The sequence below is a fragment of the Rhinoderma darwinii genome, chromosome 5, assembly GCF_050947455.1.
Source record: "Rhinoderma darwinii isolate aRhiDar2 chromosome 5, aRhiDar2.hap1, whole genome shotgun sequence".
Classification (NCBI taxonomy): domain Eukaryota; kingdom Metazoa; phylum Chordata; class Amphibia; order Anura; family Rhinodermatidae; genus Rhinoderma; species Rhinoderma darwinii.
This window is the reverse complement of record NC_134691.1, coordinates 340,851,443-340,877,127: the sequence shown is the minus strand read 5'-3', so window position 1 is coordinate 340,877,127 and position 25,685 is coordinate 340,851,443. Positions and strand designations below refer to the sequence as shown.

Here is a 25,685-nt window from a genome sequence, read left to right as displayed (position 1 = left end):
TATAATACAGGATGTAACTCAGGATCAGTACAGGATAAGTAATGTATGTACACAGTAACTCGACCAGCAGAATAGTGAGTGCAGCTCTGGAGTATAATACAGGATGTAACTCGGGATCAGTACAGGATAAGTAATGTAATGTATGTACACAGTGACTCCACCAGCAGAATAGTGAGTGCAGCTCTGCAGTATAATACAGGATATTACTCAGGATCAGTACAGGATAAGTAATGTAATGTATGTACACAGTGACTCCACCAGCAGAATAGTGAGTGCAGCTCCGGAGTATAATACAGGATGTAACTCGGGATCAGTACAGGATAAGTAATGTAATGTATGTACACAGTGACTGCACCAGCAGAATAGTGAGTGCAGCTCTGGAGTATAATACAGGATGTAACTCAGGATCAGTACAGGATAAGTAATGTAATGTATGTACACAGTGATTCCACCAGCAGAATAGTGAGTGCAGCTCTGGAGTATAATACAGGATATAACTCAGGATCAGTAGAAGATACGCATGTACGCAGTGACTCCACGGTTTGTGTAGATCATATGATCACTATTTCGTCACATCTTCTGTTGAGAACCTCCAGAGATATTTACATCCTTGTGTGAATAGCAGCTGCTCCGTTGCATGTTGGTGACCTCTTTTTCTCGGTGTACCTGGCAGCCGGCTGTGATTGCTCCTGGATATTATACGGATGACGTCTCTGTAGGAGCAGCGCATCACGCATCTCCATAATTCGCTGCCGTATGCGGAGCGTGCGCTGTCTGTAACTTGTTGCCTTTCACCTTGTGAATCTCAGACAGAGGGGGTGACATTTTACTGACCTGAGCTGTGGAGGGGAAGGAATTGTTTGTGACAGGCCGGAGCTCACCGTCCTGGGAACGGGCTGCATTCTGTATGCATATATTCATCCGCCTTATTATGACCGGGGGATGGGGGGGTGTTATGGAGGACGCACTCTGCGCTGGTATTGAAAGAACCTTTTATTTCCTCTTTTTTTATTTGAAGTCACTGAAAAGTTTGACCAGTTTCGGGTCCGTCGACCCTGAGCACATGATGCGGCTGCTGCGCAGTACAAATTATGGAGCCTCTTCCAGGAATGTGGGAGGATGATGGGTCTCTAGATGCAGCAGTGTGATTTCTGGCCTCCCCTCCCCAGGGGCAATCTCTCTCGCCCTCTCTCTAGAGCGGTCCTTCACACGCTTCCGGTTTTGTCGACGTTCCCTGAGATTTAGTGGCTCTCTAGTATCTTGCAGTGACTACTGATGGTCTCCACGTTGCGCTCGTTTGCATTACTTATTGCTGTGGTTTGCTGTGTGAGGTGACACTGCTGTTGTGCACGTTCTAGAAGTTGTGTTCAATAATTTTTAATCCACGCCACTATTAACCACAGCAGAATCGGTGAATTTAAAGGGCAAGTCCTCCGTTGAGCACATTTTACAGTTATATATATATATATATATATATATATATATATATATATATATTTTACATAAAAAGTTGCCACTTTTGTAAATACTTGTCATTACTCACCTTGTACTGATCCTGAGTGATATTCTGTGTTATACTCCAGAGCTGCACTCACTATTTTGCTGGTTGTTGTTGGAAACCATCAGGAAGGTTGTGGACCGGCACACCGCTAACCGTTTAGCTGAGCAGCTATGATGTGCGGGGGGGGGGGGGGTTCTCTCTTCCCCCTTACCCTTCATAACAGATGACTGTGCAGTAGCTAGTGTAAAGACCACGCTTACTAGAAGGCAAGTCACCAGAGCAAGCTCTATGCAGATACTGGACCAGCAGGGAATACTGGGAGGTTTCAGCTCTAACGCCTACGTAATGAGTGCAGCTCTGGAGTATAATACAGGATGTAACTCAGGATCAGTACAGGATAAGTAATGTAATGTTTGTACGCAGTGACTCCACCAGCAGAATAGTGAGTGCAGCTCTGGAGTATAATACAGGATGTAACTCAGGATCAGTACAGGATAAGTAATGTAATGTTTGTACGCAGTGACTCCACCAGCAGAATAGTGAGTGCAGCTCTGGAGTATAATACAGGATGTAACTCCGGATCAGTAAAGGATAAGTAATGTAATGTATGTACACAGTGACTCCCCCAGTAGAATAGTGAGTGCAGCTCTGGAGTATAATATAGGATGTAACTCAGGATCAGTACAGGATAAGTAATGTAATGTATGCACACAGTGACTCCACCAGAAGTATAGGGAGTGCAGCTCTGGAGTATAATGCAGGATATAACTCGGGATCAGTACAGGATAAGTAATGTAATGTATGTACACAGTGACTCCACCAGCAGAATAGTGAGTGCAGCTCTGGAGTATAATACAGGATGTAACTCAGGATCAGTACAGGATAAGTAATGTAATGTATGTACACAGTGACTCCACCAGCAGAATAGTGAGTGCAGCTCCGGAGTATAATACAGGATATAACTCAGGATCAGTACAGGATAAGTAATGTAATGTATGTACACAGTGACTCCAGCAGCAGAATAGTGAGTGCAGCTCTGGAGTATAATACAGGATATAACTCAGGACCAGTACAGGATAAGTAATGTAATGTATGTACACAGTGACTCCACCAGCAGAATAGTGAGTGCAGCTCCGGAGTATAATACAGGATATAACTCAGGATCAGTACAGGATAAGTAATGTAATGTATGTACACAGTGACTCCAGCAGCAGAATAGTGAGTGCAGCTCTGGAGTATAATACAGGATATAACTCAGGACCAGTACAGGATAAGTAATGTAATGTATGTACACAGTGACTCCACCAGCAGAATAGTGAGTGCAGCTCTGGAGTATAATACAGGATGTAATAAAGGACCGGGTAATGTGATTTTTGAAAATCCAAGTAAATGCGCGATTAGCAGATACAATGTATATTGTAGTTCTGACGTGTCGTCCATGGACTCCTGCTCCATTACTGAGGGTCATCAGCCCAGATGCAGGAGGCTATTGCCTATTACATCACATGACCCTTAGACGTGACATCGTATGTACAAGGTGGGGGGCACTAATCCTAATTAACAGCAATTTATATAACCTGTACAATATTGATTGTCTCTAAGAATGATTATTGACCGGATCGGTTTAATCTGTAAAACTCATTGTTTCAGGTAAATCGGAAATGGCTGCGGCGCCAGAAGAAGCCAAAGCAGGAAGTGACATCACTGCTCCGCCAACCAAGGAGCTCCCTGCAAGTCCTGAGAAGAAGGTTAAGGTATGAGACTGGGGCAGTGATCGTACAGGGGTCAAAGTAAAGGGGGGGGTCTCATGCATTATTAATAGTCCTTGAGTCGTTCTCCCCCATGTCAAGATGTTAGATCTAAGAACAGTCTGAATAGTGATTTTATCTGTTTCTGGGAAGGCGCTGTAGCTATTTAATATGGCGGTCAGCAGGAAAGAATAAAACTCGTGAAGATCAGGAGAACTCACCCAGCTTTCCTAATGTCCTGAATGGAAGATCTGCAATGCAAGACTTTAAGAAAGCTGCGTGACATCTGTTCTAAACTCCTGAATGACAAATTTGCTGGACAACTTACGCTCAGCAGTGTCATCCGACAATCCCCTAGTAATTCCCTATTATCTATACAGTCCTGCAGTCCCAATAAAGACCTCCGTTTTTTTTCCTCCGTTAACCTGATTTGTCTTCAATATTTAGACCCCAGCAGCAGCAGCGACCCCATCCAAAGCTACGGCAACACCTAAAGGCAGATCCCTTGCCGCCCCCAGCCCCAAGAAGCCGCTCTCTTCTACACCCACCCAGCTCAAAAAAGTCAGCAGCCCTGCCCTGGCCACCGTCAATAACGCTACTCCAAAGCGCCCTCTGGGGGGCGCAGCGAAAACTGCAACACCGAAGGACACGAAAGAGACAAAGGCCAAGGTAAGGTTATAAGGTCACTGCTGGGGACGTTCCTAGTGTTAGATACTTCCAGTATACGACCCTCTTACTGCCAGAGAAGTATGGGATCGCGGGATGCATTGGATTATATGAGGCCGTCGGCCATAATGTCCTGCAGCTGCTTATGATTTTGGGTCACACAATAATAGTCTGTATTTTGGAGCATGCTGGGATTTCAGTTTTTTTTTTTATCTGATGTTTTGTGGGAATTTTGTGCTTTTATTTTTTTTTATTTTTTTTATTTTATTTTTCGCTTTTATTCCGTAGTTCTTTGAACACCTTTTTAAATATTGTTTTTTTTTTGTTTATACCATAACCTAAATATTTCCCACAACCCGTACAATAAGTGTAGTGTGTGAGATCTGTATTCCAATGCATTATAATAAAAAGAGAAAACTAAGTATGAAAAAAATATAACACCGATGACTATACAGGACAACCCTGGTGACTGTTCCCGAGAACCGTGATATCTGGCAATATCCATCACTGGGGCGATCTGCTAGTAAAGGGGACCCCCTCATCTTTAATTTCATTGCAAGGGTTAAACAAATTGGATTTGAGTTTTCTGTAATCCCGGCCATTGCGAGGGCTGGTTGTGCGGGCATAACTACTATTCCCCCACAATCTCAGCGCCATAAATGTGTGCCACTGGGCTCGAAGCACAAGCTCTCAGCTCCGTACACTTGCGTCGGATGGCGCTCCAACCGCATGTAAGTGCTCGTAACCAAGGCGCCAGTATGACCGCGCATAAACGTCTGTCTCCCTAGTATAGAGCTGCTCAGCCTCCGGGTGCTGCCGGTACAGGCTGTCTGGGCTGCATGTACAGCGCTAGTCTTCCCTATTTTCAGTGCGGTTTCTGAGTCGTTGCCTCTCACTCAATGTCCCTGTGATGCCCACTTACCAGCTGTAGCTCTATCCAGAGGTTTCCTACCCATGTCCTGGATGCCACCTGTAGCGTCTCGGCTTCTATATTTAATACCCGCATCGTCGACTTATTTCTTACAAGTCCCTGCAGGAAAACCCCATATTTCCTATGGAAAATCCTCCTGTCGCTTTAGCCAGAACCGGAGGCCGGCCGCTCCTACCGCCGCTGAGGCCGGCTGCCGATAGTCATTAAAAGGACAATAGAGCCTCTCACTTCCCAGCAGAGCGCTCCAATTAGTTACCCTTCACGCTGGCCTTTTCCATCAAGATTCAGGTCAGTGGATGGTGAATCAATCGCTCCGGAGATGAATTGTGGACGGGGGTTTCTTCCTATGCAAAACCTTTTCCACCTTCCTGCAGAGCAATTCATGTGTAGGTGGGACTGAATACAGACCTGGCGAGGCGAGGTGGGTGACAGCACGGCCGTCCGCAGAGCAATTCAGCCCTGATTCTATATATATCTCAGTATCCAGGGGGAGGCGCTGCAGGATATCTGCAATGAGCGGAATGGCTAAACACACCCCCCCCCCCCCCTATTTGCACGGTATCTCTTAGTTGTTATGGAGCCCCATAATCTGGGCTCTAAAATTAATCTGATTTAGCCAGACATAGCTGATAACAGAGAGCAATGCACAGTGACTGTGGAGAGGTGACGATACTATGGTGCCGTAGAATTAGTTTTGGATGTGCTCCCGGATGCTTATTCTAGTATTGTGAGTCTTACAGTGAAGTTGTTGTTTTTCTTCATTCTATTGATAGGGTCTGGATCTTAAGAGTCCAGTGAAGAGTCCAGACAAGAAGCCCCTGACATCTGCAACTTCCCCTCGCCCTGCTCTGAGGACCACCCCATCGGCATCCAAACTCGGCACGTCTACAGCTGCGCATACGACCGGAACTTCTGCTCCCAAACCCAATGTCCCCCCAAAACGACCAATTTGTAAGTCGCCGGCTTGAATCCTACAAAACCTTTTTATCTGAATTGGGCCACAGTAATAGTCTGTGGCTGCGTATACATTAAGTGGAATACAAATATATAGCGTAGTAATATAAGCAACGGCGCTCAACGCCAAGCAGCAGCTGCAAAAGCAAATACTATTCTAGTGTACATAGCGATTTAAATCTGATCTCTCCTTTATAAATTCCTTGGATATGGGGGGGGGGGGGGATTGTGCTCCACACTGAACCTTCAGCTTTCCGACATCCTTCCTGTGCCCCCTGGTGGTTTATATAGGAAATTCCCACTACTTGATGACCACTTTGTCTATTGTATGTATATATAGACCACCAATACAGGAAATCGTACAAGAAGCTGCAGTTGTAGGTGGCATCAGAAGACACCCAGGCGGGTATCTGAGGTGGGCATGCACAGCAGCGGGGTGCGGGGGATTTTAAGTTTGATTCCAGAATAACTGATTTAAGGCTTGAAGAGGAATTCATCTTTAACCCCTTAACGACATGCCATGTACGTGGCACCCGTTAAGGTGAAGTGTGGAGCGGGCTGAGCTAGCTCCATAAGTAGCGGGTGACGGCTGTGTAATACTTTGATTCCACTCATTTAACCCCTTAGATGCGCGGTCAATCGCTACCGGGGCATCTAATGTGTTAGAATGTAGGGGCAGCCCCAAAGGATGTTCCGTCGGCACCCCTAGCGACGCGACCGTGGAGTGCCGATGGTCGTTGTTGCAGCTTGGGGCTTAATGAAGGCCCCCACTACTGTCATCTTTGTACTCCTATAAAGTCTTAGCACTTCATAGGAGACTGTAAGAAACACAATATACTGCAATACACTAGTATGGCCGCATATCCTGTAAGCGATCTGACGATTGCTGGTTAAAGGCTAAGACTTTGTAAAAAAAAAAAAATATATAAATTTTTTTTTTTTTTATTATTTTTTTAAATGTTTGAAGGAAAATAAATTTAAAAAATAAATAAAATGTTCCATAATTGTTACAATATAAAAAATTTTAACACGCAACGTGAACGCCGTAAAAACAAAATAATTTCATTAAAATACACTTTTTTTTTTAATATATATATATATATATATATATATATATATATATAAATCTGGTATTGCCGTAATAGTGTCAACCCCTAGAATACATTTCGTATTTACTTCACACGAAGGACGCTGTAAAACGGAACCCCCAATAAGTGGCGCATTCGCTGTTTTTTTTTGCCCACTTTTCCCAGTACACTCTATGGTACATTAAATGGTGCCTTGAAAAGCTACAACTTGTCCCACAAAAAACGAGCCCTCATACGGCTATGGCGACGAAAAAAATAAAGTCATGGCCTTTGGAAGGCAGGGAGGAAAAAACAAAAATTGTCAGTCATTAAGGGGTTAATGTTTCAAACCTATAACATGGATTACATAGTGCTGCCTGTCTGACGTCTCCTCCTTTACAGCTCTCAAGAATGATGTGAAGGCGGCAGATGCCAAGAAGACAAACCCCACAAGATCCCCTACTGGTAAGTCTTCTTGCCTGCCTGACACGTACCGCTATACGGAATATGCGCTGCACGTCGGCGTAGATTGTGCAGTATATAGCTGGCCATACACAAGAACGTTTATTAACTTTACGGCACACAAGGATTAAAGGAGTTTTCTGGGTCTTTATTGATGACTCATCCTAAGGGTAGGCCATCCGTATTTAATCGGAGAGGGTCTGGCTGCAGTACCAGGCACAGCCACTACCATGTGTATGGCGCTGTGTAAAAAATGAAGGCGATGCGTCACATGCTGTAGCACCGCAGCCCTTTTATTCCGCTGATCGGCAGTGTGGACCCCCATCGATCAAATATTGTTGGCCCAGCTTAAGGAAAGACCATCCGTATTAAAGCCCAAGAAAACCCCTTTAACCCTTCGTTATATAAAAGTGGAAAAAGCCTTAAATTTTATCAATCAGGTGAGGATGCTTTGCTTATCCCCTTCCCCTCCTTTACTATTGCAGAATTAAGTCGCCCCAAATCTGTTCCAGCTGATCTAACAAAGAGCAATGGAACTGCTCCAACCGTCCCAGCGACCAGCCGCCCCAAAACCAGTAAACCAGCTGCTTCCAAAACTCTTACTGGTCCCAGTGCATCCGCCGATGCCAAGAAGCTGCCTGCCACCCGCCCAGCTCCTCTAAACAAAAGCGGCACAGCACCTGCCAGTAAGCCTACGAGTGCACTGGCCTCCAGCAAACCCACCGCGGCCCCTAAACAGCCTCGTCCAGCAACGGCCCCCGATCTGAAGAACGTACGCTCTAAAATCGGATCCACGGACAATCTGAAGCATCAGCCTGGAGGAGGGAAGGTGAGCAGGAGGGATGTCCTCTCGTTTTGTGATGTAACACATTATACATTGTGCCATTCCCTCTCATGTCATGTGTCGTGGCTGCAGAGTTGGTTGTTCAGTTTTTGTAGCAAATTCTAAGTTCTCTGGGGTAATCGATAAACTCTGAGGTGTCCGCATTGCTAGTAGTGAGCAGCTGAGGTTGGATGTGGGATTTTGTAGTAATTTTATTTCTTAAGCGAGAGCTGCCCGGCTGCTTGTAACATGTGCTGCGTCTGTGCTAGATTATAGGATGACTCTAGTCACATGATGCTAATGTTTGGCATTATTATACTCCAGAGCTGCACTCACTATTCTGCTGGTGGAGTCACTGTGTACATACATTACATTACTTATCTTATCCTGTACTGATCCGGAGTTACATCCTGTATTCTACTCCAGAGCTGCACTCACTATTCTGCTGGTGGAGTCACTGTACATACATGACATTACTTATCCTGTACTGATCCTGAGTTACATCCTGTATTATACTCCAGAGCTGCACTCACTATTCTGCTGGTGGAGTCACTGTGTACATACATTACTTATCCTGTACTGATCCTGAGTTACATCCTGTATTCTACTCCAGAGCTGCACTCACTATTCTGCTGCTGGAGTCACTGTTTACATACATTACATTACTTATCCTGTACTGATCCGGAGTTACATCCTGTATTATACTCCAGAGCTGCACTCACTATTCTGCTGGTGGAGTCACTGTGTACATACATTACATTACTTATCCTGTACTGATCCTGAGTTACATCCTGTATTATACTCCAGAGCTGCACTCACTATTCTGCTGGTGGAGTCACTCTGTACATAAAATAACTGCTGTGCAGGATAAGTAATGTTTCATACATCATATGACTAGACACTTCCCAGAATGCAAATCATCAGAGCGAGCTCTATCCGATACTGTACCAGCAGGCAATGCTGGGAGATTTCAGCTCTGAAGCCTGCAGAATTATGAGTTCAGCTCGTCGTGTTTGATCTTCGTCTGGTCTATATACATTGTCCGCACTCTGCCTGGACCTGACACAACAATACGAGGACGTGGGCGGTCACCCCAGTAGAAGGGGCCGGGGTGACTTATCTATTGTCTTAATGCTGAATTGTAAACCCTCTTACATTTCCCCCCCAGCAGGCAAAAGTAGAGAAAAAACCTGTGCCCGTCAGCACAGCCCGAAAACCTGTCCCAGCCCCAGCCGCCACTAAAACAGCCGGCACTAAGCCGGCAGACCCTAAAGAGACCGCGCAAAAGCAAAGCAATGGGAAAGTGAGTGTTCAACGAGCCGCTGCCGCCCCTCCCCCTCCTCCTCGTCACTTCTACCTTCACCTTAATGATCTCTCACTTTCTTCACCTCCTCACTCCTGTTACCTGTCCTGTATCCTGCGCCTCCTCTGAGTATATAATGATAGTGCGCAAATGTGCAGGGTATCGGGTAAGTATTGTGCGAGTGATCGCCGGGACCCGAACTGTAAAAATTATGTGGATGAGGGGCAGCGCTGGGATTATTTAGCATCAGGTTTTATTTGAGGATTTTCATTTTTGGTGTAGAAATCACCGTGAAGGGGCTCGTCGATCTACAACCGGAAAATGGCATAATATAATATGGCGCTTGTATTACTCACCGACGTTCTCGTGGGACGACTGTAAAGTGGCAGCGACACCTTTTTGGTTTTACTGACCTGAATTTTGATCACCATAAAACCCAGATCAGAGCGGTAAAAATGTGCAGACAGCGCCCTCCGCAGCCGTGTTCTAGTAGTGTGTATACATCGACTGCAGATACACATCACACGTGACTGGCCAATACTAATGATTGGAGGGCTCACATTTCCTGGTGGGCATGAAGGAATTATAGGGGTTGTCCAGAATTAGAAAAACATGGCGGCTGTTTTCCAAAAACAGTGCCGCTCCTGTCCTATAGGTTGTGAGTGGTATTGCAGCTCCACCCTATTGAAGTGAATGGGACCGTTGCAATGCCGCACACAACCTGTGGGCAGAAGTGGCGCTGTTTTTAGAAGATGGCAGCCATGTTTTACTAGTCCTGGACAACCCCTTTAACACGAGCGGAATCCATAAGATATACAGGAAACTCGCCCACAACAGGAAACATGGCGGTGAATACACAGGTTTTCCGTCAAAAGTTTTTTATTTTTTTCGTAAATCTGAATCGTTGTAGAATTTTTTTTTGGTTTTTTTTGTAACCACCTATTTGATTTTGTGCTTCGAATCCTCTGCATTTTCAAGATCTCTGCTTGCTGTCAGTAATGATTCTTGTTTACATGCAGAAGCTGAAAACGTGTACAGACCAAATACCTCACAGCTGAGGGTTTGTTACAATTTTACCCAGTCTAGAAAGTCTTCTGTGAGATAAATCAGCAGCACAAGTCTCTCTCCTTACCTGATCGTTTGTTACAATGTGTCAGTCCAGGTAAAATGTATCGGTCTGGAGGCCAAATTGTAAGGTTATCGCAATCCTGGAGGGTTTCTCCGCCACAATTTCCATGTTTTTGCAGATTTTGCTGCAGATTCACAGCGTTTTCACCCCTTCTACATTGGGAATGATCATCTGTAACAGAATGAGCATGTTCTGATTTTTGTGCGGAAAATGTTGCGCAGCGCGTGGAAGAAGCGGCTGGTTTTGGAATCCACTGCAGGTTTTCCGTGCGCAAATCCTCATGGAAAATCCACAGCACTTCCGTCCCGTGTGTAGAGGGTCTTAAAGGGGTTTTTTGGTTTCATATAAATAACCCTTAATCACTTTAGAAAAGTTCTACAACTTTCTAATATACTCTGTTTCTATTTCTCACGATTTATAAGATCTTTGTTTGCTGTCAGTGAAGGAGAGCGCTCTTGTTTGTTATTTAAAACCAGAAACCCCCCCCCCCCTTAGCTCACAGTGGATTGTCTAGACCGGATACAATTGTAGCAAACCCCCCAGCTGTCAAAATATTTAGGTCAGGATGGATATTAACTAAAAAAAAATTGATACATTGTAACTAACACTCAGCTGTGTGAGCAGGACTTGGGTCTGGATGAGGTTTCTGATATGTTCCCATTCACTGATCCTCAGGAATGGAAACATAAAGTTCATTAGAAAGTTACAGAACTTGTTTTATTTGACAATGAAGCTTTATTCATATAAATGTAACCGTGCCGGACCTCCCGCTCGTACATCCAGCATGGTCCCTGCTGATACAAGATGTCGGGATCACTCAGTACTACTGCTACGGAGGGTGAATATGGCTGCCGGTCCCTGACACTGGATCCACGAGGGGTTTTTAAGGAAAGGGAGGTGCCAGCAGAAGGGACCACCAATAAAGGGATTGTCCGAGATAAGAAAAACATGGCTGCCGTCTTCCTGTCCATGGGTTGTCTTGTATTGCTGCTCCATGGGTCTGAGCTGCAATACCACACACAGCCTGTGGACCAGTCATAGCACTGTTTTTGGAAGATAGCAGCCATGTTTTTCTAATTCTGGTTAACCCGTTTAATGGGCTAACTGGGTACCCATGGCTCCTATATTATACATACTATAATTACTTTACAGGTGAACGGCTCCGTTACCACATGTATAATATTTGACAAGTCTGACAGGACCTAAGAATTGATTTTGATAGGACCCTAAAACGAGTCCAGTGCAGGTGACCCCCCCCCCCCCCCCCCCCCAACAATCCTGAAAATGGGCCAGCCCTGCGCTCTCCGTTTCTCATAGCGCCATACATGCAAATGGTGAAAGTGACGGGAGATGTAAGGGGACACCTTGTGGGACGGGGTTGGCTTGTTCTCTGGGTCAGTGAGTGTCCAACCTGCCGCATTTAATGAAGCGATCTGGGATTAAAATAGTGATGTCATATGGAGAAGCTCCTCCCACAAGTGACATCATTCCTGCAGATCAGGGCTGAATCTTAATTCGATGTATCTGTTTAGTGTGTTTGCCGCGCTACAACTCGTTCAGACTTCTCGGAGGATCGGCGTTGCTCTTCTGTAGATTGTAGCTCTGGAGGACATAATGAGGGCGAGCGGTCAGGCTTTACTGTCTCCTCTGTAGCCGCTGCTTACCCCCCCCCCCTCGCTTCACGTTGTCCCTCCCTGTCGTCATTCACTTAACACTGTCCTGGTCATTCTGTCATGTGATTTTCTAACCGTTGCCTCTCCACTTCTGTGTCTCGTTTGTTTTTTTTTCTCCCCATCCTGTCACGCTCCAGGTCCAGATAGTCTCCAAAAAACTCAACTACGGCCACGTTCAGTCCAAGTGTGGCTCCAAGGACAATATTAAGCATGTCCCTGGTGGTGGGAATGTAAGTATGGCTGCCGGGCATGTCGCTTCTCTGTGGGCTTTAATATCCATTGTGCCTTATACGTGTTTGCTTCTCCATGAACTAACTGTCTAAATGTCGGGTGGGGGAGGGGTGCTGGTTTTGGTCGTTTTTAATTGCTGAGGATTGATTTCGGCTGAAAGTCCAGGGACTGGGCCAGGGACTGATGGTCTTCAGCCGCGCGGACTGTGCCGCTCGCTCCTGTGATGGGGTCGCTGCATCCCGTGCTTTGACTCGCGCTCCAAAAGACGTGTTCAGGGAAAGTTATGACCCACGTTCACTTATATCTGAGTTTGACTGTTCCGAGTCGCGCCAAAGTTGCTATTCGCTGCACAGACTGGTGTCCCTATGGCGTTGAGTTGCACGAGCTTCTCCGATTTCCTATCAAGTGGTTGAAGAGGTTTGTGGTTTTGTTTGCACATCTCATAAAAAAAACCAAAAACCATCATTAAAATTAAGTGTAGAACTTTGTGTTCAATACCTCTGCTTTCTGGCAGTGAGTGAGAACATTAAAACCAGTTCAGTTCTAATTCTTTTGACAGCTGGGTGTTTGTTACAATTGAACCCAGTTTAGACCATCCTCTGAGTTGAACAGCCAGGACTCGAGACTGCTGTCCTGATAGTTTGTTACAATGTATCAGAGATTTGTGCTGCTGATGTGTTTGATTGTAACAGTGTGAAGAATTTTCTGTAAGCTAGTCAGCTGTGTGAGCAGGACTAGGTCATCGTGAGCTTTCAGCCTTTGAATTAAAAGGGAACGTCAATCATGCCGTCCGATCTGTGAGCGGAGCAGATTGAGGTCTAGTTGTCGTCTGCATTTATTGATTTAAAACACTTCTACTCTGGGCTTAAGTGTCCAGTGGGCGGTCCTAATCAGTGATTGCCAGCTACTTCTGGTTGAGACCGCCCACTGGACTCTTTAGCGCACATTAAGCAGAGATAGAAGTTACACGTTCTCCTGAACCTTTCCCTACAAAACTAGACATGAATAAGTTTAGCTCATCCTGCTCTATAACTTGCTTCCCGCAGATCAGACTAGATTGTGTATCCAATCATGGGCAGCAAGCAGAGATCTTGAAATGGTGGAGAATTTAAACACGAGAGGGAGTTTATTAACCTTAATACAAAAGGCCCGTAAGTCACAATTAGTGCGGTATATGGCCACTTTTGGGCGTGGCTTAATAAAAAGGGGCGGGTCCAATCAAATTAATGATTTGCTATAATTTATGCCGGAAGTGGAATTGTAATTGTAGCAGAAATCTAATCTGTTCTCTAGCGGGCGTAGCAAGGTAGTCGCTCATTATTCCCCAGCATAGCCTCCCGCATCCCCTCAACTGCTCAGCAGGTCTGTATTCTGGTCTATTAGGCCGATCAGGAGCCGGCAGCTTCTGTGTTGGGCTCGGTTCACACTGCGTTCAGGCTTTACTGTTGGCACATAAAGTAAAGCGCTTATGTCACCGGACGTTATATGTGGCATCACATAAAATATATATATTATACAGACCAATATATACATGTTCATCCGTCAGGTCTATAGGGCTCGGGACACATCCAGCGCTGGGAGTCCCTCCTGACCGCACTGAACATGGGCCTTGTCCGTCTCTATTAGTCTCGGGGTAAATGACATGATCTTATTGCTTCCGTCTTGGTTGGATACGTTATACAGATGTAGCAGAGCTGAAGTCAGTAATACGAAGCCTCTACTGTCATTAGGTGGCGGCTTTCTGCTGCTTTTCCTTCCACCACTGAGTAATCTTCCTTGTTATACTGTGTGTACGAGCGTCTACGAGAAGCGCGGCGTGATAACCGCAGGAAGGACTTTGTAGCGCCTCCTTGAACATGTTTTTTTTTTTTTTTTTAAATCTAAAGTTGTGCAGCTTTGAAAATGTGTTTCATAGTTACCTCATATGCTGTACTCTAGTTCCGTCCAAAGCTGCGCTCCAAATTCATCTTACTGCACGTTCGCTTAATGGTTCTTGCAAATGCTTCCATGTTTGCTGCAGGCCCTGCTGATTCGTTGTCTGTGCATTGCACTAAAGGTGATGTAGCGTCTCCCACAATGCAGTGCAGCAGAGCGTTGATTTGAGCTAGGGTCATAGTGACTGTGCAGAGTGCTGATGGATTCCAAGTGACAACCAGCTGATCTGCATAATTGTCACCTGACCTGTAGAAAACCCTCCAGCAGCAACAACCTGCCAGCGGCATCCTATGTATCTATCTATGGCACCTAAGGGGTGAAAAGCTGAAAAGAATAAAGTGCATTGGATTCAGTGTAATGCAGGAGGAGCTACAGGGAGGGGGAGGAGAGAGCAGGGGCTATGCACATCTATGAAGCCTGGGTGACTCTGTGACTAGTCTGCTGTATTTTGGCTACTACCTAAACAAAGATGAAGAGGAGTTGAGGCAGGACTGGCGGATATAGGAAAATAAATAAACAAGGTACAGCGATCAGATGGGGAGAGTTCTCCGCACAGCAATATTTGGATTTGATCAAGTGACTTCCGCATCCTGACCCTCGGGGGATTTATGTATTTTCTATGCTCCTGCGTTCGGAGGTCACATGACCTGTGGTAAATTATCAGCGACCCTGAACACCGCGCCATCGTCTTGCACAGTATAGAGGAGCAGCGCGTGTGCACGGCATCGGCTCCTGTGGAGCTACATATGGCGGCCGCGCTGCGCCCGTTTGTCTCTCGCAAGGTTAATTAATTCTCACTCAGTCGATATGCGGACAGATTGGATTTCTTTGTGTGTGAATTCAAAGTTCTGCATCTTGGCAGCTCCGCTCAGTGCAGCAGATGGCAGCGCCGTCCTCCAGCTCACAGGGTGCGCTGCGTGCCCAGCCGGGGGCTCACTAATATATATGGGGGGAGGGGAGGTCCTCAGTCTATATATTTATATGCGAACCCCCCCCCCCCCCCCCAAAAACTATATCATGATAGATCTATACGTTAATCATCCCGCACCAGCTGCGACCTCGATCTGCGGTCATGTGGAACATGCAGGGGGGGAGGGGCGTTAACCCTTTTGCTGCCAGTACAATTTTCACACACACAAATAAAACCTAATCGATCAAAAAGAAGCAAATAGCAAATGACACCCCCATACCCATATATTTTATAAAAGTAGACGCCTGCCACATTGTGGAAATGCCACCCAGCACTTTACACCCATGGGTGCCTCCATGCGACTTTGCTTCCGAGCCAAATGTAAATCACCCCCTGTACCTAATCTGGACAAGTACTAAGTCTATGGTTTTCAGACACCCCCCCCCTTCTGGCAGCGTCACTTACAGGTGGCAGGCAGAGATAAGCGTGTCAATACTTCTACATGTTCCTGGGCCGGAGATCAGCGCTGTCCTGTACGTGCAGGCAGCAGGAATATACTCGTGGGGGATAAGCACCTCCAGTTATCCGGCAGTGGTCCCGAGGATATTGCGCTGTCGGAGCTTCACTTCATAGATTTGCTTTGCTGTCACTTCACTGCAAAAAAAACTTTCCAAACTTTTCTTTAATTCCACCTCCTGTCTTTGGCTGTTCTCCCATCTGCCCTGTCTCTCCTGCGTCTCTTCCAAAACTCCAGAACAAACTAAATGACGTATTATCCACAGGTAACAAATGCAGCCAAACCATCCGTAGGCAGCAGCCGGCCGCCAGCGTCCACCAACCACAAGTCAGGCGGTGCCAACGTGAGTAATGTGGGGCCAGCACCTCCCAGGGTCTCTCCTCCGCACCCGTCTCTGTCTCTATCAATTCTTAACTTTCAAGATTAGGCCTGTGATGTAAGAACTGACCGCGCCCGTCCTAAGACCCAAATCACCGGATAGAAAAACTCACCGCGGCCTTGGTCACTATCTGGCAAGACATCTCTCCGCTCCTAAGCCGTCTTCATGTAGTAATATGTAACCCTCCCCTGATGCGTGACCGCGCAGGTATATAGGGCTGGGGGCGCGGGACGCCTGCAGTTGGGTGATGTTTTGGCAGACGTGGTGGGCACAGACTGGTATCTGGGGGGCAGCGTTGCATCTGAGGAGCCGTCCCTCTCTCCTGGCGTCTTACTGTTTCTTCCTCTTGATTTCTTCTTGTCACTCGGGTGTTGGGTTCCCTCCGTGCAGAAGTGAATTAAAGGAGGTTTCCGTTTTCATTAATCTTCATCATTGCATAAAGAAAAGTTCTGCAACGTTCTCATTTTTTTTGTATTTCAGTTCTTCGTCATTTTCAAGATCTCTGCTTGCTGTCAGTGAGTGGTAGCAATCTGGTTTATAATCCGAGGCTAGCTACCCCCTCCTTTTCTAGTCCTGCTCTTACCTATACGGCGATTGATATAAGAAATTACAGCCCGGCGCTCAGGACAAAGGGTGCAGTGTGAAGCTCCTAGAGTTACCTACGCTGATACATTGCAACCAACCCTCAGCTGTGTGAGCAGGACTTGGTCGGCTTCAAAATGTCAATAAGATTGTTACCACTCAATGACAACAAGCAGAGATCTTGAAAACGGCAAGGGATTGAAACACAAAGATTAGAAAGTTACATATCTGGAAATCCCCTTTTAAAGGTCCTGATCAGGAGCCCCTGCGGGGTGAGGGGGGCGTGCGGGACATTTACACCCACTGGGTGTGTCCTGACTCCTCCTTGACAGGTTCATCTTGTTCTGTTCTTATTCTCTGTTGTAAATGGTGATGTGTCAGTATGTGGGACGACGATGATGATGATGATGATGATGATGATGCCGCGGCTGATGAGGATGATGATGATGATGTCTTCTGTACATTGTCTTCTCCGCAGGTTCAGATCTTGAGCAAAAAAGTGGACGTATCGAAAGTTTCCTCCAAGTGCGGCTCAAAACCCAATGTTAAAGCCAAGCCAGGTAAGGACTGAAGGGAGATTAGAACAACATGGCCGCTTTTCCAATAACAGCGCCACACCCGTCCACAGGTTATGTGTGGTATTGCAGCTCACCTTTATTCATTTCAATGGGGCTGAGCTGCCATACAAGACACAACCCATGGACAGGTGTGGTGCTGTTTTTGGGGAAATAAGCGGATGTGTTTTTCTAATCCTGGACAACCCCTTTGACTGCTGGGGTTTGGCGGTGGGGGTCTGGGAGACTCGGCAGGAGGGAGATATTGAGATGGGGCTGTGGGTTTTTGACTGGCGTGTATTATCTGGCCGGTGACTTGGGGCACTGTAGGATTTTACACTGAGGATCTGCTGCTCTGACGGCGGATGATTCTCTGGTGCTGCGGAGCCTTTGCTCTGGTGAGACTCGGCTTTGGTTAGTATGGGGGGGGTGTAGAGGCGACTTGTGGAGGGTGGAGATGGGTTTGACAAGAATAGATGGGATTTGGGTCGGGACTGATGGAGGGGCAGAATACAAATGACTAGGGGAGGGGTGGACCAAATTTCAACTTGGCTGGTGGTGGGGGAGTGGGAAGCAGGTGTGTGACTGTTGGTTTAGGGGGGCTGTAATGGTTCAGCGGGTGGGTGGGAGGTAGTGAAGTGTGATGGGGGGGATGTAATTGGGTTTCACTACTGGTAGAAGGGGTGGACACATCTAGGCTGGTGCTGGATCGGTGGGACGTGGCGGGCTCCGCTGTGGTAGGAGGATGGACTTGGCTCTGTATAAAGGAAACCTAGTGTGACGCCTGATTTAGTGTTTGTTATGGGTTCCCATAAACCACCTCTTTGTTCCCCTCTTCTAGGTGGGGCTGATGCCAAACCTGATAAGATCGTGAAGAAGACGGAAACTACAAAGCCGGAACCTCAAGAGAGCATAAAGGTGGGGGGCCGAGGAGGCGGCGGCGGATACCTGAGACATGGGATATGGGGGGTTGGAAAGTAGGTGCCGTGACCCGTCTCTAAAAAAAACAAAAACCTCTCTTACCCCCAACACAGGAGAACGGTGGAGAGCAGATCGCACCCCCACAGAACGGGGACCAGGCCCCACCCACAGACAACACGGCGGCGGACACGCGGGAAAATGGCGTCGAGGAGACTCCCCCCGTAGATGGCAGCGATCAAAGGGAAACCCAGAGCTTCAATTCTCTCATACCAGAGACAAGTAAGAACATCTATGAACCCCAGAAATAAAAGGTGTCCGTGCTGCACGGTGTGAGGGTGCGCTCCCTGCCTCTTCTCTTTTGGATTATTGAAGGGGGTGTCTTAGAGAGGGTCCCCCCCCCCCCAAATCAACTCCTTATGCCCTGAGTTTTTATTTATATGTACGCAGAGGACGACCCTTTATAGGTTCTTATGAGGAGTGGGAAGGGGCAGACGGTAATGTCTTGAAGGATCATGTGACCTTTAAAGTCCTTGAAATGCCGGTGTGTGAACCCGCGCTGTGCCCCCCCCCCCCCTCCAGGAGCTTTAAGGATTTGTAGAACTTTTCCTCACACAAAGCTTTGTTTCTAATAGACTTTGTGTTTCAATCTTAATCTTTACCATTCTCAATATCTTTGCTTGCTGTTGGTGAATAGAAACATTATTATTTACATCCAGATGCTGAACATGCTGGTTGGTTGCAATTGTATCCAGTCTAAATGACCTGGACTTCAGACTGATACATTGTAACAAACTATCAGGGCAGGAGAGCAATCTGTGCTGCTGCTCTTTCCTGCTCACATGGGATTGTCTACACCGCTACGTTGTATTCACCCTCCGCTGTATGAGCAGGACTAGTTCTTTACCGGGTTTCAGTCTCGGCTTCCCGATACTGAATGGGACGTTCTATTTTACATCCAGAGATCTTGAAAATGGAAGTGAATTGAAACGGTGCAGAACTTTCTTTGTAAGCTTTGTTTACATAAGACTGGACACCGGCCCTTTAATTTAGACATCACGGGGTATTTGAATGTAGATCGCAGCTCCAACACGATCGTAGGTCAGAAGTGATTAATCTTACTGACGTATGTGAGGAAATCTAGGGCTGCAGAGAACTTCCTTTTAATCCGGCTCTAGAGGGAAATGACAATGAAATGTTCTGGATTATCGAACGGTCGTCGCACCACCCCGAATAAAATGCTGAAATCCCATCGGTTTCTGATCTCGTGCGGTTCCGTGTTTTGCCCGACCATCAGACTTTCCCGTTCCGGATTAAAGGAATGTTCCGCGTACAGATGAGCCGTAGATCCCGAGCCATTACTTCTCATTTACAACATCTGAGATACAAAATGCTTTTATTTTCCAGGCATCTAATGATGAATTTGTGGTGTCGTCTTCCATCTCTCTCATTGTCTGATCTCCTCCCTGTACAACTCCCATCATCTGTCCTTCCCACTTGTTCTCCACCCACCTCCGAAATCGTCACACTGTTTCCCTGCAGATTGATGTGTCGCCCGGCTGCCGGCAAGAGATGGACCACGGAGAACTCGTCTGCAACCCCCAAAAACTCTACCCCGCTCCACCACTTACAACCCCCATCCCCCACTCTTACTATCCATAGCACATCCGACCAGCAGAGGGCGTGTGACCTCCACCGCTACAGCCGCCATGGCGTCCGCTACCACCGTTTCATCTGCTGCTTATCTTCCACCGCAAGGCTTGTGCTCCCATCTGCTCGTTGTAAGCCACGGCCAGCCCGCCACCTTCCCCCGGGGTCTGGCTCCAGTGATGGGATGATGGGCAGGGTAGTCCTGCCCGGTGTTACGGTACCCGCTCTGCCTATGGCTTTCTTTTTTTAGATGGTTTTTCTATGAATTGGACGTTTTTAGCAGTTGGGCCGAACCAACACAACCTATACCGTAGCGTAGATCATCTGTGGAAGACTTGTGGGGGGGGAGGGGGTGCAGGTGGGAGGTAACGGAGCCCCGTATGGTTATCCAGAGTTTGTCCAATCCATGCATCACCCAGCCAGAGACCGGGTGGGGGAGGGGCTATAAGGAGCGGCAGTCGACCCCGATCACCTTGGGTTGCTCTGACATCATCCTCATTGCAAACCTGTGTTTATAATTTAATCTTAATGTTCAGTATATATATATGACTCACACAACATGGACCCGCCTGTAACTGTAGAAGCTCCGCAACTGTGTCGCGCTGGTGTGGAATCCCTCTAACCGCCGCTTCTCTCGCATCGCTAGAAACTCTTAACATATCGAGAGGTCGTGACGGGTTTTGTTTTTTTTAGGTTTATGGTTAATGTATGTCGAGAATGGAAAGTTGTCGGTAGGTGAAGTCTGGACGGGCGCGTGGGGTCGGAAGGGGAAGACGTAGCTACGTAGTATTTAATAAGGGCGCTTAGTGGAGGCGTCGGCGGGCGCAGGAGGGCGGTCGCCCACGGTTACTGCACCCGCCATGTTGGTTTGTGTCACGTGACTTGTTTTGAGGCCGTTTCGGGCGGGAAGCTTTAGATGAAAGAAGGAACATGAGGGAAGGGGAACGTTGCGGCCGACGTCTTACCCGAACAGAAGGAACGATTACACTTTATTTCTATGTATTTTTGAAGGTTTATTAAGGATTTTTGGATTATTATTTTTTTTTCTTCTTTGTACGTTTTGTGGTTTGAACTAACGTTTTACGTGCTGTGACGACACTAAAGGACTGACGTGTAAATAATTTATTCTGAGGTTTCGGATTAAGCTGAACGAGCGTTATAAGGGGGTGGGGGGAGCAGAGACAGAGGGGGGCTCAGGATGGCTCCGTGTTACCGTACCCCAACACCTGGACCTACACAGTTCTTATTGCACTTGTATTTTTATATATAAATATATTAAATTGTTGCATGATTTCTAATAAAATGACATTAAAATGTGACAAAATTGCAGTGGTGTCTGGTAGTCTTTAACTCTTTGTTTTCCATGCTGAACGCTTCAGGATGACACAGAAATGGTCTGTCTTGTGCAGAAGTTCTCGCTTCCCATCTACCCCACTCCCCGCACTTTCTGTCTCCCCCGTCGCTCCTCGTGGAATAACCCGCCCTCCCCCTGTGCTGCTGTGTGGGGTGTCCGGTCCCTGACTATGATCCTGCATGAGTTGAGGGTGGGGGGGGGGGGTCTAACATGTTGGGGTCTCAGTCACAAGTTTGTTTTAATGTAGCAGGGAGAGAAGTTGCGGGATCTTAGTGTCCTCCTGGATTTCACAGCTGTCTTTGCTGCACAGTGTTGCAGTCCAGTCATTTTTACGGCGCCACATGAGATGCCTATTGCCATAAGTCCGGCCTTCATGGGACTTGTATCTCCGAGTAGCCTGGGCTTTAGAATGGAAAGTATTCGCCCCGTTACTTTGGAGCGCGGACTCTCAACCTCCAATACTGTGGTCCAGAGGGGAACATTTTTCTGCAAGTGTTTGGGGTGGACTGCAGTGAAGCTGGAACCAAAGGCACCCCTACAGGTGCTCTGATTTTAGACCGGTCCTTCTCTGGGGGACAACTGATGAAGTACATTGGTCGTAGATGGTTCTATGTGCTATACAGGAGACTGACTCTGCCTGGTTTTTTTTGTCATTCCCTGCGGCAAGAGATTAAAGAAATGAGGTGGATAGTAAGTTATGAGTGATCTGTGTATGGGGGGGGGGGGAGGGGGCATTGTGGAGTGACTGGGCTTTAACGTCTTTCATGTTGTATGTGCCCCTTTAAGATGCTCCCAGCTGTATTGGACTCCAATCCCTTTATTGTAAGATGTATTGTCTACTCCTTGCAGTTTCTCTCCCCCCCCCCCCTTCCCCTTGTGTGTTGGTATCTTCCAGGTTAGTCCAGCCCCTGCTTGACCCCCGCGATGTTCACCAGTATATATCACGGCCATTTATTTCTTATCCTGAAATCTTCATGCCTGAGGTTTAGATGAAGTGTAAAACGTGAGATGTGATCAAGAACCAAAGCATGAGGCTGGTGTAGTGCTGAGCGGGCAGCAGCGGGTGTGATGGGCACTGTCCTGTAGGATGGCACTGCAATTTTGTTCCATGTTGGGTTTTGGTTTTCTTAGAAGCTTCTACTAACTGATAGGTTCTTTTTAAAAGTGCATGTCCCTTTAAAACTTTGCATTATCCTCTTGTGTCTAACTGGAAAACTAAGTGACTACAAATATGGCTGACCTCAACACACAGCTTTCCAAGGCTCCTGAATGGCAAATCTTGTATGGCATGATACATCCTCTGCTCTTGTATTGCTGCCTCTTCTTTGAGGATATTTCATTCAGGACTAAAGGACTTGGTCAGCCACACCTGTGGCGGTTTCAATATTGGTAGTCACCCAGCTTTCCCCAGGTACTGATATAACGAAGAAACGGCTGAATAGGGTTTCCTTCAACATGAAATAAAGGAGAACTCTAGGATCTCTGTTCCATGGGGATTTAAGGTGGAAGTCCGTCTAAAGAAACTTGTTATAGCGATGTCCGTTTTAGGAGTCTGTTTTGTTGATTTTTCTCAGTCTTTCAGGACGCCGGCAGCGCAGTGGGCGGTGTCTTGGGGACTCTGTACATATGTGTCCCTAATGTGTCCCTTATCTCCGGTGAATGTGTTTGCTTTCTAACATGCGTGAGCTTGCTCTATAGTAGTTCCCCCTGTAGGGCCAGGCTGGGCGACCTGTGCGAGATGTAGAGGCCGGGCCGCGTCCTCCTCAGTGAGCGGAATTCACCACAATCTGTCACTAAGTGCCAAACGTCTGCAACTTGTGTCTAGACCGAGGTCCCGGGATAAGTGCAGATTTACAGGATGCATTTTGTAGCCGACACTAATGGGGGAATCAGAAGTTTACTGAGGTCTGTCAAGGGGTGTAATAAGGCCTCATACACACGTCCGTATTCTGGTCAGTATTTGGAAGCCAAAACCAGGAGTGGGTCCAAAATACAGAAGAGCTGCAAGTCTTTCCATTATGTTTTCTCTGTTCCGCTGCTGGTTTTGGCTTCAAAATACTGACGGCTGCACGAGGCTTAGGCTTTCTTCACATCTGTTAAGGAGCCACCGTCGCAGACCCCAGAAAAAATATAACCACATGGGCCGGATCTAGCGCAGCTGTTAGTTTTTTTTCTCTTCCTATAAGGTAACAATCAAACAAACGCAGATGTGAACGCAGCCGAACTGCTTATATTGTCGTGTCCATAATTCTGTATTGATGGGCAGGGCGCGCATGTAACAGATTTGCTGAGTTACCAGAACTCACTGCAATCTAGTGTAGTTCATTTTTCTCCCATAATGCACTTTATCAGAGCATGCTTTGTACAGGGGGCAGTGTTGAGATCATGCAACCCAAGAGCTGACGGTGAATCAGCCCTGGTCATGAATGCAGCTCTGGTTGTGATTGGAGTACAAGACATGATCTAAATGAAAAGTAGATGAAAGATACAATAATGCTACGTGTTACTTCCTGGACAAAGAAGAGTTAATGTCTGGGATCTCTGCTCTGCGTCACTGCGGCTCCTGTATCAGATCTCTGTAGAGCGACGAGCACAGGACAAATCATGGACCCTCGCTGATTTGGGGTTGTATTTGTAATCTATCATTTCTACCAAGGCCCCAAATCATTGTAGTATTATGGCTCACTCTGCTTCAATGGCAGTTCAGGTATCGCAAACAACGCCCCCTCTAGCCAGGAGCGGGTACCTGCAGTATGTGAGGTCTCATGTGGACAAGACTGGGACAATGTTTGACATGCTGCTGGTAGAAGCCACGATGGCGGCTTCCTGACTGTACTGTTCCTGCTTCTTCCTCTATACTGATAGCAATATTATCTCCACCACATCGTGGATCTTTCTATTGTAAAAGGTTGAAATAAAAGCTTCTAGATGTGAAATGCTCCAGTGTCCGGCTATTCAATTCACCGCGGATAAGACTAAAAAAAAAAAAAATCAGGAGGGGAGGGGGAGGAGATGCAGCTGCAGAAATATTAGCACCAGAGCATCTTGCAGTAATACAGCCCCAGCCTCGCCCGCTTCCTGCCATGTATTATAACCATGGCCCTATGGTGGCAGCTGTGACAACCAAAGAGCTTTCCCTGTATATTTACAAGTCTGTGTTTCTAGGCAGAGGAAAGCACATGTGGCCATCCCGAGACTGAGATTAGGCCCCAAGCACACAAACGTGCTTTTGCAGCCGCAATTTCCCCGAAAATCCATGGGAGAATTGTGGCCCCATTCATTTCCATGGGCCCACGCACATGGTTTCCACTGTCCGTGCATTGCCCAGGAGCCCGGACTGCACAAAGAACGGACCTGTCTTATTACAGCCGTGTTCTGCGGTCCAGGCTCGTAGAAAATAGTGGGCTCGCAGGTGGCACTCTGCGGCCGGCCCAAAAAACACGGCCGTGCACATGGCTACTGTCGTGTGCATGAGGCCTTGTCTGATATCCTGTAAGAACATATCCATAAATATTATTCATATAGTGAAGTTATACAATGTTCCCATATACTTTCGGTAGCCATTCCTCAAGATCTCTACTTGCTGTCGTTTCAATGGTTTACTTCCTGTGAATACAAATCTGTCCTGGCCGGTCATGTGATTATAACTAGCCGTACACCTGGGTCCGCCACATGACCGGTTATGAAGGGTCCCACTGAAGGACAGCAAGCAGAAATCAAACAGAATACAGAAAGTATATTGGAAAGCCGATCATACACAGATTTACTGAAACCAGAAAACCACTTTTAAAAAGGATTCACAGAACTTTGCAGCTTTTTAATTGATGGTTTTAATTCCTCACTGTTTAAAATCCCTACTTACTGACCGTAAATAGAAATATCATAGACTTTTTTTGTTCCACAGCTGCAGTTTTACACCTCTGGGACCCGCACCTCTCTAGAACACGGTCCCCTAAACCCGTTCTACCGCTCAGTTACGGCTGAAGTGTGATTTCCGACTATGAAGACGAAAACCACAGTTACGGAAACTGCGTAGTTTAGCGAGCGATCAGTAGTGAATGGCATTTACGGAACCAGTGTAGCATATGAGCTATGCCGTTTCCGTAATTATAATTCATGGTCGGAAATGACATCCTTTGTCAGGGTAGCTGCCTTCTCCCTGTTATCTCACACCGAATAACCACCGCCGTAAGTTGGAATCTGAGGGCATGCGTGGAGAAAATATACCAGGCAGACAAGTTGGTACAGATCCTCCCTCCGTCAAGTAGGAAGTAAGAACTAGACTTTTTATTGAACAAAGAAAGAAACACAATCTCTCTTCTCCTCCTCCCCCCCCCCCCTCTCTCCCAGAGATGTGGGACGTGCTTAAGCCCCATTGGCTCCTCAGCTGTAAGTTCT

The 25,685-nt window shown here is 46.8% G+C and overlaps 1 protein-coding gene across 15 annotated transcripts in view; it reads left to right on the top strand.

Moving 5' to 3' along the window:
• Nucleotides 1-24,223, top strand: part of MAP4 (microtubule associated protein 4) — a 98,789-nt gene extending 74,566 nt beyond the window's left edge. For 5 of the 15 annotated variants that reach the window (XM_075827848.1, XM_075827840.1, XM_075827841.1 and 2 more), the window contains 12 exons: nucleotides 3,152-3,255; nucleotides 3,697-3,918; nucleotides 5,620-5,797; nucleotides 7,270-7,332; nucleotides 7,815-8,158; nucleotides 9,321-9,455; nucleotides 12,395-12,487; nucleotides 16,116-16,193; nucleotides 17,290-17,371; nucleotides 18,207-18,283; nucleotides 18,400-18,565; nucleotides 19,691-24,223. In XM_075827848.1, coding sequence (XP_075683963.1) covers nucleotides 3,152-3,255; nucleotides 3,697-3,918; nucleotides 5,620-5,797; nucleotides 7,270-7,332; nucleotides 7,815-8,158; nucleotides 9,321-9,455; nucleotides 12,395-12,487; nucleotides 16,116-16,193; nucleotides 17,290-17,371; nucleotides 18,207-18,283; nucleotides 18,400-18,565; nucleotides 19,691-19,698 — 1,550 coding nt within the window. In that variant the 3' untranslated portion in view covers nucleotides 19,699-24,223. The remainder of the gene's footprint in view (nucleotides 1-3,151; nucleotides 3,256-3,696; nucleotides 3,919-5,619; nucleotides 5,798-7,269; nucleotides 7,333-7,814; nucleotides 8,159-9,320; nucleotides 9,456-12,394; nucleotides 12,488-16,115; nucleotides 16,194-17,289; nucleotides 17,372-18,206; nucleotides 18,284-18,399; nucleotides 18,566-19,690) is intronic. The other 10 variants (XM_075827839.1, XM_075827838.1, XM_075827845.1 and 7 more) reach the window with 10 other exon arrangements.
• Nucleotides 24,224-25,685: the final 1,462 nt, after the last annotated feature.